Here is an 18,264-nt window from a genome sequence, read left to right on the forward strand (position 1 = left end):
AGAATCGATTTAATGTTGCATTATCAACAGCGAATCCTCCTCATACTCATTGGACATTTTTTAATTTTGGGTTGGGGTTATCAACTTGAGCGTTTGCAGGCTGGTGTTTATTTAATTTTTTATACTTTGGTTGCTAGATTACCTTTATTATTAGTTTTATTTAAGGTTTATGATTTTTCTAATACTTTATATATTCCTTTATTGGTTGATTTTGGTTCTTATTATTTTATGTTTTATGTATTTATAATTTTGGCTTTTTTAGTTAAGATACCTATGTTTTTGGTTCATTTATGACTTCCTAAGGCTCATGTAGAGGCCCCTATTTCAGGTAGAATAATTCTTGCTGGTGTTTTATTAAAGTTAGGTGGTTATGGTATTTTTCGTGTTATAAAGGTTATTTCTTATTTGGGTTTAAAGTTTAATTATTTTTGATTGTCTTTAGGTTTATCTGGGGGTGTTATTGTAAGATTTATTTGTTTTCGTCAGGTTGATTTAAAGTCTTTAATTGCATATTCTTCTGTTGCTCATATAAGAATGGTTATTGGTGGATTGATGACTATGAATTGATGAGGTTGTGTAGGTTCTCTTTCTCTAATGGTGGGTCATGGTTTATGTTCTTCTGGTTTATTTTGTTTATCTAATATTATTTATGAACGTTTAGGTAGACGAAGATTATTAATTAACAAGGGTATAATTAATTTGATGCCAAGAATGGCTTTATGATGATTTCTTTTAAGATCATCAAATATGGCTGCTCCTCCTTCTTTAAATTTGGTAGGTGAAATTAGATTATTAAATAGAATTATATCTTGATCTACTTTTAGATTCTTTGCTTTGATTTTTTTATCTTTTTTTAGAGCTGTTTATACTTTGTATATATATTCTTATTCTCAGCATGGGAATTATTATTCTGGTGTTTATACTTGTTCTCTTGGTTATTTTCGTGAATATCATCTTTTACTTTTACATTGATTGCCTTTAAATATTCTCTGTTTAAAGGGTGAATATTTCTTTGTTTAGTTTGCTTAAGTATTTTAATTAAAAATATTGTTTTGTGGAATCAATGATATGAAGTTTTTCATCTTAGGCCGTGAATTTATTTTCTATTTGTTCTTTGAGTTTTTTTTCTTTGTTTATTTCGAGAACTATAATTTTTATTTTAGGTATTTATTATTTAATAATTGATTATAGAGTTTTTGTTGAGTGAGAGCTTTTCAATTTAAATGGTTCTATAGTTGTTATAACTTTAATTTTGGATTGAATATCTCTTATTTTTATATCTTTTGTTATATATATTTCTTCTTTGGTTATTTATTATAGAGAGGATTATATATCTGGTGAAAAGAATATAAATCGTTTTATTATTATTGTTTTAATATTTATTATTTCTATAGGTTTTTTAATTATTAGTCCTAATTTAAATAGAATTTTATTAGGTTGAGATGGTTTAGGTTTAGTTTCTTATTGTTTAGTTATTTATTATCAAAATGTAAAATCTTATAGTGCTGGTATATTAACTGCACTTTCTAATCGTATTGGTGATGTTGCTATTTTAATTTCTATTGCATGAATGTTAAATTTTGGTGGTTGAAATTATATTTATTATTATGATTTTATTTCTAATTCTTTTGAAATAAAGCTCATTACTATATTAATTGTTTCAGCAGCTATAACTAAGAGAGCTCAGATTCCTTTCTCTTCATGACTTCCTGCTGCTATAGCAGCTCCTACTCCTGTTTCTGCTTTAGTTCATTCTTCTACTCTTGTTACTGCTGGTGTTTATTTATTAATTCGTTTTAGACCAATATTGGATACTTATAATTGTGGTTGATTTTTACTTTTAATTTGTTGTATAACTATATTTATGGCTGGATTGGGCGCTAATTTTGAGTTTGATTTAAAGAAGGTTATTGCTCTTTCTACTTTAAGACAACTTGGTTTAATAATAAGAATTTTGGCTATAGGTTATCCAAAGCTTGCATTTTTTCATTTATTGGCTCATGCTTTATTTAAGGCATTATTATTTATATGTGCAGGTTCAATAATTCATAATTTGAAGGATTCTCAGGATATTCGTTTTATAGGATCAATTGTTAATTTCATACCTTTAACTTCAGTTTGTTTTAATGTTTCTAGTTTATCTTTGTGTGGAATACCTTTTTTAGCGGGATTTTATTCAAAGGATTTAATTCTTGAGATGGTTTGTTTAAGATGAATTAATTGTTTAATTTTTTTTCTTTATTTTTTTTCTACTGGTTTAACTGCTTCTTATTCTTTTCGTTTGTTTTATTATTCAATATCTGGTGATAATAATTTTTATTCTAGATTTTCTTTTGATGATAAGGGTTATTATATTTCATTTGGAATAATTGGTCTATTGTTTGTTGCTGTTTTTGGTGGTAGTCTTTTATCTTGATTAATTTTTCCTATTCCTCATGTGATTGCTTTACCTTATTATTTAAAGTTTTTAACTATTACAGTTGTTATTTTAGGTGCTTATTTAGGTTATCTTATTTCTAATTTTGATTTTTCTCATAATTTATTTTCTTTAAGTATACTTTCTTTTGTTAGATTTGCTGGTTCTATATGATTTATACCTTTTCTTTCAACTAAGTTTATTAGATATATTCCTTTAAAAATAGGTTATTATTCATCTAAGTCATTTGATTATGGTTGAGGTGAATTACTTGGTGGTCAAGGTTTATATAGATTATTTATTTATTTAATTGGTTATATTCAAGGTTGATATGATTCTAATTTCAAGATTTATCTTTTAACTTTTATTTTTTGAATATTTATTTTGGTAATATTGTTTTTCGTTTACTTAAATAGCTTATAATTAGAGCGTGACACTGAAGATGTTAAGGAAGTATTTTTACTTTTAACTATTTATAAATATAGATATATTATTTTTACAGTGAAAATGTAATGTTTTATTTAAACTATATAAATTTTAGAAATGTTAACGGAGTTTAACCGCTAATATAAAAAGTTAGCAGCTTTCATATTGGCTTTACATTTCCTTAATTGGAACTATTATAGTTCAATTATATTATTAACAGTAATACGCCTCTTTTTGGCTTCAATTAATAAGAATAAGGGTAGTACATACCAATCTTCCAGGTCGAAACTGACTGCAATATTTCGCTTCTTATTCTATTTAAGGTTGATTGATAATATCAATACTTTTTGAATGCAACCCAAATGTTATATTTAACTACAACCCTTTATTCTGCTCATTGTAATGCTCCTTGGTTTCATTCATGGTATAGTCCTCCTAATAGAACTAGAATAAAAAATATTGTTGATACTGTTCAGATTATAATGTCTGAAGTTTTAAAAATAATTACAATTGGTAGAATTAGTGCAATTTCTACATCAAAAATTAAAAAGATTACTGCGATTAGGAAGAATCGTATTGAGAATGGTATTCGTGCTGATCTTTTTGGATCAAACCCACATTCAAATGGTGATCTTTTTTCTCGATCATTAATTAATTTGTTTGATAGTGTTGTTGCCAGGATTATAACAATTATTGGAATAATAAATCTAATGAAAACTCTTGTTGATAGAATTAGAATTGTTTTTCTTGATTTATATCAAGCTTTCTGATTGGAAGTCAAATGTACTATTTATACTAGAAAAACAATTATCTACCTCATCAATAAATAGAGATAAATAAGAATAATCATACTACGTCTACGAAGTGTCAGTATCATGCTGCTGCTTCAAATCCAAAGTGATGTCTTGGTGAAAATTGATTTATTGAGTGTCGAAGTAGACATGTTGATAAAAAGATTGTTCCAATAATTACGTGTAAACCATGGAATCCTGTTGCAACAAAGAATGTTGATCCATAAACTGCATCTGCAATGGTAAAAGGTGCTTCTCAATATTCATATGCTTGAAGTATTGTAAAGTATAGTCCTAATAACACTGTGAAGAATAATCCTTGTAGTGCTTGAGTATGATTAGATTCCATTAAACTATGATGTGCTCATGTTACTGTTACTCCTGATGCTAAAAGAATAGCTGTATTAAGTAATGGAATTTGTATAGGGTTAAAGGGTTGAATTCCTATTGGAGGTCATAGTATTCCTAGTTCAATTGTTGGTGCTAATCTTCTTCTAAAGAATGCTCAAAAAAAAGAAACGAAAAATAATACCTCTGATGCCATAAATAAAATTATTCCTCATCGTAATCCAATTGATACAAATCCTGTATGTAATCCTTGATATGTTCCTTCTCGTACTACATCTCGTCATCATTGGATTATAGTTAGTAGGGTAATTCCAAATCCAATTATGAATAAGTTAATATTAAATAGGTGGAATCATTTTGCTAGTCCTGATACTAGGACTATTGCTCCAATTGCTCCTGTTAATGGTCAAGGTCTATAGTCTACTAAGTGGAATGGGTGGTTTGAGTGAGTTGTTAACATAGGTTTAATATACTTCTCTAGAATATAGAGTTCTTAGAATTGAGAAAACATAGGCTTGAATTATTGCTACTGCTGATTCTAGAATTAATAGAAGTATTTGTCCAATAATTAGTAATGAGATTAAGTTTATTGCTATAGATGGTCCTGTGTTTCCTAATAAGGTTAATAATAAGTGTCCTGCAATTATATTTGCTGCCAACCGTACTGCTAATGTACCTGGTCGAATAACATTACTAATTGTTTCAATTAGTACTATAAATGATATTAATGCAGGCAGTGTACCTTGTGGTACAAGGTGTGTAAATATATGATTAGTATGGTTAATTCATCCAAATAATATAAATCTTAGCCATATAGGTAGGGCAATTGCAAATGTTAATGCTAAATGTCTTGTTCTAGTAAAAATATAAGGGAATAATCCTATGAAATTGTTAAATAATATTATAATAAAAATTGAGATGAAAATGAATGTTGTTCCATTAAATGATTTTGGTCCAAGAAGTGTTTTAAATTCATTATGTAAGGTTAAATTTAGTTTATTTCAGATAATGTTAATTCGTGATGGTGTAAGTCAAAATAGTGATGGGATTAATAATAGTCCTAGAAATGTTCTAGTTCAATTTAATAATAAATTAAAGATGTTAGTTGATGGGTCAAATGTTGAGAATAGATTTGTTATCATTTTCAATTTAAGTTTTTTATTTCAATTGTTCCTTTTTCTGCTCTTTTAATAAGGTTAGGTTTAAATGAGAAGAAGTTTATTTGATTAAACAAGATTAATGTAACTGAAAATAAAATGAATAGTGAGAATCATATAAGAGGGGATATTTGAGGGATTTGGATATAATTTCCCCATCAGAAGTAGTCGTTAATTTACTATTATTTGGTTTAAGAGACCATTACTTACTTTCAGTCATCTGATGAATTTCAAGGTGTACTAATTTTTTTAGTTACTTTAGATTGACACTCTAATGTTATTTATTTTAACTAACTCCTTAAATTATCTTAGATAATCACTTAATAAATAAATTTACTGAAGTTCTTTCAATTACAATTGGTATAAATCTGTGGTTTGCTCCACAGATTTCTGAGCATTGTCCAAAGAATAATCCAGGTCGATTTATTGTGAATGTTCCTTGATTTAACCGACCTGGCGTTGCATCAATTTTAACCCCTAATGCTGGAACTGCTCATGAGTGTAGAACATCTGATGCTCTTGTTAATACTCGTACTTCTGTATTTATTGGTAGGATTGTTCGGTTATCTACATCTAGTAGTCGGAATCCATCATTTTCTAGGTCTTGTTCTGGTGTTATATAAGTGTCAAATTCTACGTCTATGAAGTCTGAATATTCATATCTTCAATATCATTATCGTCCAATGGTTTTAATTGTAATTATTGCATCTACTGAATCATCAAGTAAATATAATAGTCGTAATGATGGAAGGGCAATAAAAATTAATGTAATTGCTGGTAAAGCTGTTCAGATTGTTTCAATTAAATGTCCATGAAGTATATTACGGTTAGTATAGGCAATAAATAAAATATAACTTAGGGCATAACCTACAATTATTGTAATTAATAATAATACGACCATAGTATGATCATGAAAGAATGATAATTGCTCCATTAATGGTGAAGCTCCATCTTGAAGAGATAAATTTGATCATGTTGCCATTAATAAATATTTTCTAATAAAAGGTCAAACCTTTATTTGTAGAGCTTAAATCTACTGCACTAATCTGCCATATTAGAATCTAGAGATTAATGGTAATTCTGAGTAACTATGTTCTGCAGGAGGGTTATTTTGTAGTCATTCTGTTGGTCTTCTTATGTTAGCTCTAAATATAATTGCTCGGTTTGTAATCATTCTTTCTCATATAATTACAATGAATATAATGATTCCTACAATAGAAATTGTAGACCCAATTCTTGATACTACGTTTCATGATGTATATGCGTCTGGGTAGTCAGAGTATCGTCGAGGTATTCCTGCTAATGCTAGGAAGTGTTGAGGAAAGAATGTTAAATTTACTCCAATGAATATAATTGTAAATTGGATTTTTAATCATGTATTATTTATAATTAATCCTGTAAATAGTGGATATCATTGAATGACACCTCCTATAACTGCAAATACTGCTCCTATAGATAATACATAATGAAAGTGGGCTACTACATAATATGTATCATGTAATACAATATCAAGTGATGAATTTGCTAATACTAATCCTGTTAATCCACCAATTGTAAATAGGAAAATAAATCCTAGAGCTCATAATAATGGTGGATTGAACTTGAATTTAGTTCCATATAATGTAGCTAATCATCTAAATACCTTAATTCCTGTAGGTACAGCAATAATTATTGTTGCTGATGTAAAATATGCTCGTGTGTCAACATCCATTCCTACTGTAAATATATGATGTGCTCATACAATAAATCCTATTAGTCCAATTGATAGTATAGCATAAATTATACCTAATGTTCCAAATGATTCAATTTTTCCTCTTTCTTGACATACAATATGTGAAATAATTCCGAACCCCGATAGAATTAAAATATAAACTTCTGGGTGTCCAAAGAATCAAAATAGATGTTGATATAGAATTGGGTCACCCCCTCCTGCAGGGTCAAAGAATGATGTATTTAAATTTCGATCTGTTAATAATATAGTAATAGCTCCTGCTAAAACTGGAAGTGAAAGAAGGAGAAGTAATGCTGTAATAGCTACAGATCATACAAATAAAGGTGTTTGATCTAAAGTTATACTTTCTGATCGTATATTAATTGCTGTTGTAATGAAATTCACTGCACCAAGAATAGATGATACACCTGCTAAGTGCAGTGAAAAAATAGCTAGATCTACAGATGCACCCCCGTGTGCAATAGCTCCTGCTAGAGGAGGGTAAACTGTTCATCCTGTACCAGCACCATTATCTACTATAGAAGATGTAAGAAGAAGGGTTCATGAAGGTAGTAGTAATCAAAAACTTATATTATTTATTCGTGGAAATGCTATATCTGGTGCACCAATTATTAGTGGAACAAGTCAATTACCAAATCCACCAATTATAATAGGTATTACTATAAAGAAAATTATTACGAATGCGTGAGCTGTAATAATAACATTATAAATCTGGTCATCCCCAATTAGAGATCCAGGTTGGCCAAGTTCAGCACGAATAAGTATTCTTATTGATGTTCCTACTATTCCTGCTCATCCTCCAAATATGAAGTATAAAGTACCAATGTCCTTATGGTTTGTTGAGAATAATCATTTTTGCGGTAAGATGGCTGAATTTTAGGTGGTAGACTGTAAATCTACTTATGAGATGTTTTCTCTCTTATCATATTTAGGTCTTATATTCAATTATGATTCTAGACTGCAATTCTAGAGGTGTAAAATTTTACTAAGGCCTAAAAGATTATTCTTTTAATTATAACTTTGAAGGTTATTAGTTTGATTAACTTAAGTCCTTAGTATAATGAAATTAAGGTTGATGTTGAAATCAATCCTATTGTTGAAATTATTACTGTTATAGGAAGAATGATTCTTGATTTTTGGGACTTTATCTTTATAGATCACGAATTTTCTGTGTATGATATAATTAGAGCTGAGAATCTAATACGTATATAGTAGTAGAGTGTAACTGTAGTAAATACAACTATAATAGTTATAATAGTTGTTATATTGTTTTCTATTAATGATTGTATTACAATTCATTTTGGTAAGAATCCAAGGAATGGTGGTAGTCCACCTAAAGATAATAAAGATAAGAATATTATGAATTTAATTTCGGTTTTTATATTTCTGGCTGAATAAATTTGATTTATGAAAAATAAATTTATTTGCTTAAATAATAAAACTATAATTAATCTTAATAGTGAGTAAATAATGAAGTATAGTTCTCAGATGTTTTCTCTGACTGTTAATGATCTAATTATTCAACCTAGATGTCTGATTGATGAATATGCTAAAAGTTGTCGTAAGGATGTTTGATTTAAACCTCCTATTGCCCCAATAATAATTCTTAAGATAATAATTGTTCAAATAAAAGTTCTTAATTGAATACAATAAGATAAGACCATTATTGGGGTGATTTTTTGTCATGTTATTAATGTTAAACAATTATTTCATCTAGATGCTCCTATAACTTCTGGAAATCAGAAATGGAAAGGTGCAGCTCCAATCTTTAATAATAGTCTACATCTAATTATTATTGATGGGATAAATTCTGTTTCCCATCCCATGGGATATTTTATTTGAATCAGCAAAATTGAAAATAATAATATTGTCGATGCTATTGCTTGGACAATAAAATATTTAATTGATGATTCATTTATTATTATTATTTATTTCTTGTTAGGAGCGGAATAAATGAAAGTAAGTTGATCTCAAGTCCTATTCAAACCCCAAATCAGGAATTTGATGAAATGGACAGGATCGTTCCTATCATTAATGTTGATAGGAAGAGAAGTTTTGTAGAGTTGTTGGTCATTAAAAAGGAGAGGATTGATACCTCTATAAATGGGGTATGAACCCATTAGCTTGTTTAGCTTACCTTTTTACATTACGGTGTATGATGCACGTTAGTTTTTGATACTAAAGGAGGTAGTTTAATTCTATCTTATGTAATTTTAATGAAGGTAATTTTATTTACTTTATTTACCCTATCAAGGTAACCCTTTAATCAGGCACTTCATTTATTTAATATATAAATTGAAAGTTTTTTTTTGAAATTCTTTTATGTATTATTTTGTTTAATTAGGATTAATTTATCCTGCTCATTTTATTTTTTTATATATATATATATAATAAATAATTTATATTAATATATTACATTTAATTGAAATTAAAGTATTATAAGTTCATCTTACCATTATCAATTGATTATTTTAATGCAATTATTTACCTAGGATTATAGCTACTTATGTTTTTAGCTTAAAATAGGTTATTATAATATAATATATATAATAATATGTAATTTAATATTTAATATTATTATAATTGGATATAATAAATAAAATTATTAATTTAAATATAAAATATTATAATTAATATAAATAATTATATTAATTATAATAATATAATTATGTAAATTATCTATAATTAGATTATTTAACTAATATATATGAAAGTTAACTTAATATAAAAAAAAGAATTCATATTAATAACATATTATATTAAATTACATAATTGTATAAATTATATTTATTATATTATATAATCTTTCTTTATTTATTAGTGAAAAGAAAGATTAAATAAGAAAGAATATAATACATTTATTGCTATACATGTTCCATATTAATCTTTAATTATATATAATAGAGAAGTTGTTGTGGTCATACATAGGGGCGTTTCTTTTTTTTTTTTGTTAATGTTTATGTTTTTTTTCTTTTTTTCTTTAAATATTTGAATCTTTTATTTTTTCCTGAATTAATAGATTTAAAATTTTCTTATTTTTTATTTTTAAAAGTTTTATTCTTGCGTGTTTATTCACTTTTTCTTTGTATTATATGTAAGTTTTGTTAGACTAAATGTTCTTTTTGCAGTAAATGGTTTAATTATCAAGTGATTTTGGATTTAGCAATTGATTTAGTATCGGCATAATTCGTGCCAGCAGCCGCGGTTATACGATTGATACAAGTGAATATTATTGGTTAAAACAGTTGTTTATATTATTAGGGTTGAAATATAAATTTGTAAGGTGAAATGTTAAAATTTATTAGATACCCTATTATTTTAAATGTTAATTATATTTACCAGGGTACTATTAGTTAAGGTCTTTAAACCCAAAGAATTTGGCGGTATCTCATTCCATTCAGAGGAACCTACCCCATGATTGATAATACACGATTTACTCTACTTAATTTATTTGTTTGTATATCTCCGTTATCAGAAAATCTTTTTAGAGTTATAATTCTCAAGATTTATAATTATAAAATATTTCAGGTCAAGGTGCAGCTTATAGTTAAGAGGAGGTGGGTTACAATAGATTTTTATTTATAACGGATTTGATAGTGAAATACTGTTAATGAAGGTGGATTTGATAGTAATTTAATTTATTTAATTTAACTGATATTGGCTCTGAGATGTGTACACATCACCCGTCGCTCTCATTATTGATTATTCTATTTTATTTTAAAGTAGCTTCAATTTAGATTAGATAAGTCGTAACATAGTAGATGTACTGGAAAGTGTATCTAGGAAGAGTTTCAAGATATAACTTATTAGTAAAGTGTTTCATTTACACTGAAAATTTTTCTGTGCAAATCAGGATATCTTGATTATTTATTTTATTATATTTATTTTTTGTTTATTTAATTATTTAATATAAATAATTTTATTGTATTTTTGTCTTAGTATATTTTATAGAATTGATTTTTTAAATTATAGTTTATTGGTAATGTAAGTGTTTTATGAAATATTATTTTAAATTTTTTTAAGTAGATTTTATTTATTGTACCTTTTGTATCAGGGTTTATCAAAATTTTAGTATTTATTTTACTTGTCTCGATTTGGGTTGATTTATAAATAATTTATAGTTAATGTATCATAATTATTATTAAATTATTTATAGAAATGAGATGTTAATCGTTTCCCAAGATATCTAGTTTCTTAAGAGAAAATTTAATTTTTTAAAGTTATTTGTTTTTATTTAATTTTTTAACTAAAAATATTAACTTATTTATTCTTTAAGGGATAAGCTTTGAAGATAATAACCTATAATTTATTTTATAGAAATATAATAGTAAGCTTTAAACCAGCTATCTTTAAGATTACGTTTTAGTTCATTATTTTTTATTTTGATTTTATAAATATTTTAGGTTTTTTATTAAGATTATTAATTTAATTTTCAAATTTTTGTAATAATGATAGAATTAGTATATTTATTTGTATGAAATTTTTACCTTGTGAACTTATTATAAGGAACTAGGCAAAATTGATTTCCGCCTGTTTATCAAAAACATGTCCTCTTGTTTATATTTTGAGGTCTGGCCTGCTCACTGAGCGTATTTTTAAAGAGCCGTGGTATTTTGACCGTGCAAAGGTAGCATAATCATTAGTCTCTTAATTAGTGGCTGGAATGAATGGCTTGACGAGAAATCAACTGTCTCTTAATAAATTTTTGAATTTAACTTTTGAGTCAAAAGGCTTAAATTCTTCTTTAGGACGAGAAGACCCTATAGAGCTTGACATTTTACTTTTATATAGTTTTTTGTTTGTCTTTCTATATTTAATGATGATGTTTTGTTGGGGTGACATGAAGAATAGATAAACTCTTCATTATTATATCATTTATTTATGTTTGTTATTTTGATCCATAATTTATGATCATAAGATTAAGTTACCTTAGGGATAACAGCGTAATTGTTTTTGAGAGCTCATATCGACATAGCAGATTGCGACCTCGATGTTGGATTAAGAAAAATTTTGGGTGCAGGAGCCCAATGATTAGGTCTGTTCGACCTTTAAATTCTTACATGATCTGAGTTCAGACCGGCGTGAGCCAGGTCGGTTTCTATCCTAAGATTGTTAATCCATATTAGTAAAAAAGGACCATATGGTTAAAATATTTTTTGTTATATTGATTAATATTAATTTATTTACTATTTTGACAGATTAATGTGTTGAATTTAGAATTCATTTATGTAGATTTTTTCTACAAATAGTATTGATACTTTATGATTTATTTATATTTATTTTGAATTTTCTTTTATTGGTTATTTGTGTTTTAATTAGTGTTGCCTTTTTAACTTTATTAGAGCGTAAGGTTTTAGGTTATATTCAGATTCGAAAGGGTCCAAATAAGGTAGGTTTTGTTGGAATTCCTCAGCCATTTAGAGATGCTATTAAGTTAATTTGTAAGGAGCAGCCAATTCCTATTATATCTAATTACCTACTTTATTATTTTTCCCCTGTTTTTAATTTAATGATTTCTTTAGCCGTTTGAGTAATTTTTCCTTATTTAACTTATATGTGTTCTTTTTCTTATGGATTTTTATTTTTTTTATGTTGTACTAGATTAGGTGTTTATACTGTTATAATTGCTGGTTGATCTTCTAATTCAAATTATTCATTATTAGGTTCTCTTCGTTCTGTTGCTCAAACAATTTCTTATGAAGTTAGTTTAGCTTTAATTTTATTGTCTTTAATTATTTTAATTGGTAGTTTTAATATGTTTGATTTTATAAACTATCAGCTTTATTGTTGATTTATTATTATTTCTTTTCCTTTAGCTTTAGCTTGTTTTGCTTCTTGCTTAGCTGAAACTAATCGTACTCCTTTTGATTTTGCTGAAGGGGAATCTGAGTTAGTTTCAGGATTTAATATTGAGTATGGTGCGGGTGGTTTTACTTTAATTTTTTTAGCTGAATATACTAGAATTGTCTTCATAAGAATGTTATTGGCTTTAATTTTTTTGGGCGGTGATTTTTATTGTTTTATATTTTTTATTAAGCTTGCTATTATATCTTTTGGTTTTATTTGGGTTCGTGGAACATTACCACGGTTCCGTTATGATAAATTAATGTACTTAGCTTGAAAAAGTTTTTTACCTTTATCTTTGAATTTTTTTATTTTCTTTGTTGGTATAAAGATTTTATTTATCTCATTAGTTTAGTGAAATTTTTTGAGAAAAGTTAATAGAAGAGTTAAACTTCTAATTTTATGTTTTCAAAACATATGCTTTTCCTAAGCTAATTAACTTTATTCCTTAATTAATTTATCTCATGCGTTTGCGACATGGACATTAATTAAGAAATATGTGAAGTAAATAATTGTTAAGATTTGACCTGTTATAATATAAGGTTCTTCAACAGGTCGTTTACCAATTCACGTTAGTAAGCATACAACAACTACTATAATTCAGAATAAAATTTGATTAATAGGGTAAAATTGAATGCCTCGGAATGGTGTTTTATTATAAAATGGTAAAATTATTAAGATTCTAATTGATAAAAATAATGCAATAACACCTCCTAACTTATTAGGGATAGATTGTAGAATTGCATATGCAAATAGGAAATATCATTCTGGTTGAATGTGAACTGGTGTTACTAATGGGTTGGCAGGTACAAAGTTATCTGGATCTCCTAATAGGTAAGGATTAATTAAACATAGTATAATTAATAATGATGTTATTATTACAAATGTAATAGAATCCTTAAAGGTAAAGTATGGATGGAATGGAATTTTTTCAATATCTCCATTTAGTCCAAGAGGATTATTAGATCCTGTTTGGTGAAGAAAAAATAAATGAATTGCTGCTATAGCAGCAATAATAAATGGTAATACAAAATGGAATGTGAAGAATCGATTTAATGTTGCATTATCAACAGCGAATCCTCCTCATACTCATTGGACTAAATCTTTTCCTAAGTATGGGATTGCTGATAATAAATTAGTAATTACTGTTGTACCTCAAAAAGATATTTGGCCTCAGGGTAAGACATATCCTATAAATGCAGTTGCTATAACTAAAAATAAAATCACTGTACCAATTATTCAGGTATGTATATATATATAAGATCCATAGTAAATTCCCCGTCCTAAATGTAAGTAAATACAAATAAAAAATATAGATGCTCCATTTGCGTGTAAGGTTCGGATAATTCAACCATTATTTACGTCTCGGCAGATGTGTACTACACTACTGAATGCTATTTCAATATTTTATGTATAATGTATAGCTAAAAATAGTCCAGTTACGATTTGAATTACCAAACATAACCCTAATAGGGATCCAAAATTTCATCAAAATGAAATATTTGTTGGGGCAGGTAAGTCAATTAAAGAGTTATTAATAATTTTAATTAAAGGATGTCTTAATCGTAAGGGTTTATTCATTAGTAATTATCTTATTTTACGAATAGGTCCCTGATTAATATTGGTGATTTTAACAACTGCTAGTAGTGCTAAAAATAAATAAAATATTATTATTATTGTAATAATGAATGTTGGTCTATTATATAATTTTTCTAAAGATATTGTTATTTCTTGATAATTGATTGAATTATCAATATTTATAGTTTCGGTGTTTTTGAAAAAGTCTATAAATATAGATATATCTAGAATAGTTAATATTAATATGATAAATACTCACATTATTAATGTAATAATTATAGTGATTGATTTAGGCTGAAATATTTCGTTTGATGCAATTCTTGTAATGTAAATAAATAATACTAGTATACCACCAAGAAATGTTGAAAATAAAATATTTGATAATCAATATCTTTCTATTATTGTTCCTGTTATTAATCCAACTAGGAAGGTTTGAAGGATAATAAAAAGCATTATTGATATTGGGTGTCTTAATTTAATAAAATTAATATTTATTACATTTGATAATGATATAATTATTATTTTGATCATTTCAGGGGTTAGTTTATTTAAAATACCGGTTTTGGGGACCGATGATGGAAGCTTTTCCACCTCTGAAGTTTTAAAAGTGGGGGTTGGACTTATTTCCGGTTTACAAAACCGGCGTTTTTTTTAAACTATTAAAAATAATGTTTATATTCTCTATTTTTACTTCTTTATTGATTTATTTTGCTGGTGTTTATGTTTTTTCTTCTAAACGTAAACATTTATTAATGGTTCTTTTGAGATTAGAATATATTGTTCTTTCTTTATTTATGTTAGTTATTGTTTTTCTTATTGAGTTTGATTATGATTATTTTTTTCCTGTTATTTTTTTAGTTTTTTCTGTTTGTGAGGGTGCTTTAGGTCTTTCTATTTTAGTTTCAATAATTCGTTCTCATGGTAATGATTTTTTTAAATCTTTTGGTTTATCTTTATGTTAAAGTATTTATTTATAACTATTTTTTTGATTCCTCTTTGTTTATTAAATAATTGTTGATGGTTGGTTCATTCTTTAATGTTTCTGTCGGGTTTTGTTTTTATAATTTGTGTTTATTCATATGCTGATTTGAATATAATTAGATATTATTTTGGTATTGATTATTTTTCTTTTAGTTTAATTTTACTTAGTTTTTGGATTTGTTCTTTAATAATCACTGCTAGAGGTTCAGTTTATTTAAGTTCATATCATTCTAATTTTTTTGTTTTTATGGTTTTGATTTTAATAATTATGCTTTATTGTTCATTTGCTAGATTAAGTCTTCTTTATTTTTATACTTTTTTTGAGGCTAGATTAGTTCCTACTTTACTTTTAATTTTGGGTTGGGGTTATCAACCTGAGCGTTTGCAGGCTGGTGTTTATTTAATTTTTTATACTTTGGTTGCTAGATTACCTTTATTATTAGTTTTATTATTAGTTTTATGATTTTTCTAATACTTTATATTTTCCTTTATTGGTTGATTTTGGTTCTTATTATTTTATGTTTTATGTATTTATAATTTTGGCTTTTTTAGTTAAGATACCTATGTTTTTGGTTCATTTATGACTTCCTAAGGCTCATGTAGAGGCCCCTATTTCAGGTAGAATAATTCTTGCTGGTGTTTTATTAAAGTTAGGTGGTTATGGTATTTTTCGTGTTATAAAGGTTATTTCTTATTTGGGTTTAAAGTTTAATTATTTTTGATTGTCTTTAGGTTTATCTGGGGGTGTTATTGTAAGATTTATTTGTTTTCGTCAGGTTGATTTAAAGTCTTTAATTGCATATTCTTCTGTTGCTCATATAAGAATGGTTATTGGTGGATTGATGACTATGAATTGATGAGGTTGTGTAGGTTCTCTTTCTCTAATGGTTGGTCATGGTTTATGTTCTTCTGGTTTATTTTGTTTATCTAATATTATTTATGAACGTTTAGGTAGACAAAGATTATTAATTAACAAGGGTATAATTAATTTGATGCCAAGAATGGCTTTATGATGATTTCTTTTAAGATCATCAAATATGGCTGCTCCTCCTTCTTTAAATTTGGTAGGTGAAATTAGATTATTAAATAGAATTATATCTTGATCTTCTTTTAGATTCTTTGCTTTGATTTTTTTATCTTTTTTTAGAGCTGTTTATACTTTGTATATATATTCTTATTCTCAGCATGGGAATTATTATTCTGGTGTTTATACTTGTTCTCTTGGTTATTTTCGTGAATATCATCTTTTACTTTTACATTGATTGCCTTTAAATATTCTCTGTTTAAAGGGTGAATATTTCTTTGTTTAGTTTGCTTAAGTATTTTAATTAAAAATATTGTTTTGTGGAATCAATGATATGAAGTTTTTCGTCTTAGGCCGTGAATTTATTTTCTATTTGTTCTTTGAGTTTTTTTCTTTGTTTATTTCGAGAACTATAATTTTTATTTTAGGTATTTATTATTTAATAATTGATTATAGAGTTTTTGTTGAGTGAGAGCTTTTCAATTTAAATGGTTCTATAGTTGTTATAACTTTAATTTTGGATTGAATATCTCTTATTTTTATATCTTTTGTTATATATATTTCTTCTTTGGTTATTTATTATAGAGAGGATTATATATCTGGTGAAAAGAATATAAATCGTTTTATTATTATTTTTTTAATATTTATTCTTTCTATAGGTTTTTTAATTATTAGTCCTAATTTAATTAGAATTTTATTAGGTTGAGATGGTTTAGGTTTAGTTTCTTATTGTTTAGTTATTTATTATCAAAATGTAAAATCTTATAGTGCTGGTATATTAACTGCACTTTCTAATCGTATTGGTGATGTTGCTATTTTAATTTCTATTGCATGAATGTTAAATTTTGGTGGTTGAAATTATATTTATTATTATGATTTTATTTCTAATTCTTTTGAAATAAAGCTCATTACTATATTAATTGTTTTAGCAGCTATAACTAAGAGAGCTCAGATTCCTTTCTCTTCATGACATCCTGCTGCTATAGCAGCTCCTACTCCTGTTTCTGCTTTAGTTCATTCTTCTACTCTTGTTACTGCTGGTGTTTATTTATTAATTCGTTTTAGACCAATATTGGATACTTATAATTGTGGTTGATTTTTACTTTTAATTGGTTGTATAACTATATTTATGGCTGGATTGGGCGCTAATTTTGAGTTTGATTTAAAGAAGATTATTGCTCTTTCTACTTTAAGACAACTTGGTTTAATAATAAGAATTTTGGCTATAGGTTATCCAAAGCTTGCATTTTTTCATTTATTGGCTCATGCTTTATTTAAGGCATTATTATTTATATGTGCAGGTTCAATAATTCATAATTTGAAGGATTCTCAGGATATTCGTTTTATAGGATCAATTGTTAATTTCATACCTTTAACTTCAGTTTGTTTTAATGTTTCTAGTTTATCTTTGTGTGGAATACCTTTTTTAGCGGGATTTTATTCAAAGGATTTAATTCTTGAGATGGTTTGTTTAAGATGAATTAATTGTTTAATTTTTTTTCTTTATTTTTTTTCTACTGGTTTAACTGCTTCTTATTCTTTTCGTTTGTTTTATTATTCAATATCTGGTGATAATAATTTTTATTCTAGATTTTCTTTTGATGATAAGGGTTATTATATTTCATTTGGAATAATTGGTCTATTGTTTGTTGCTGTTTTTGGTGGTAGTCTTTTATCTTGATTAATTTTTCCTATTCCTCATGTGATTGCTTTACCTTATTATTGAAAGTTTTTAACTATTACAGTTGTTATTTTAGGTGCTTATTTAGGTTATCTTATTTCTAATTTTGATTTTTCTCATAATTTGTTTTCTTTAAGTATACTTTCTTTTGTTAGATTTGCTGGTTCTATATGATTTATACCTTTTCTTTCAACTAAGTTTATTAGATATATTCCTTTAAAAATAGGTTATTATTCATCTAAGTCATTTGATTATGGTTGAGGTGAATTACTTGGTGGTCAAGGTT

At 26.5% G+C, this 18,264-nt stretch overlaps 1 protein-coding gene across 1 annotated transcript; it reads left to right on the plus strand.

The window, feature by feature from the left end:
- Window positions 1-1,392: 1,392 nt before the first annotated feature.
- On the plus strand, window positions 1,393-18,012 carry LOC126336210 (NADH-ubiquinone oxidoreductase chain 5-like). The gene is made up of 2 exons (XM_049999717.1): window positions 1,393-1,906; window positions 17,469-18,012. The coding sequence occupies exons 1-2, from the start codon at window positions 1,865-1,867 to the stop codon at window positions 17,775-17,777; spliced, it is 351 nt and encodes a 116-aa protein (XP_049855674.1). The 5' UTR covers window positions 1,393-1,864; the 3' UTR covers window positions 17,778-18,012.
- Window positions 18,013-18,264: the final 252 nt, after the last annotated feature.

The sequence above is a fragment of the Schistocerca gregaria genome, chromosome 2, assembly GCF_023897955.1.
Source record: "Schistocerca gregaria isolate iqSchGreg1 chromosome 2, iqSchGreg1.2, whole genome shotgun sequence".
NCBI classification, from domain to species: Eukaryota; Metazoa; Arthropoda; class Insecta; order Orthoptera; family Acrididae; genus Schistocerca; species Schistocerca gregaria.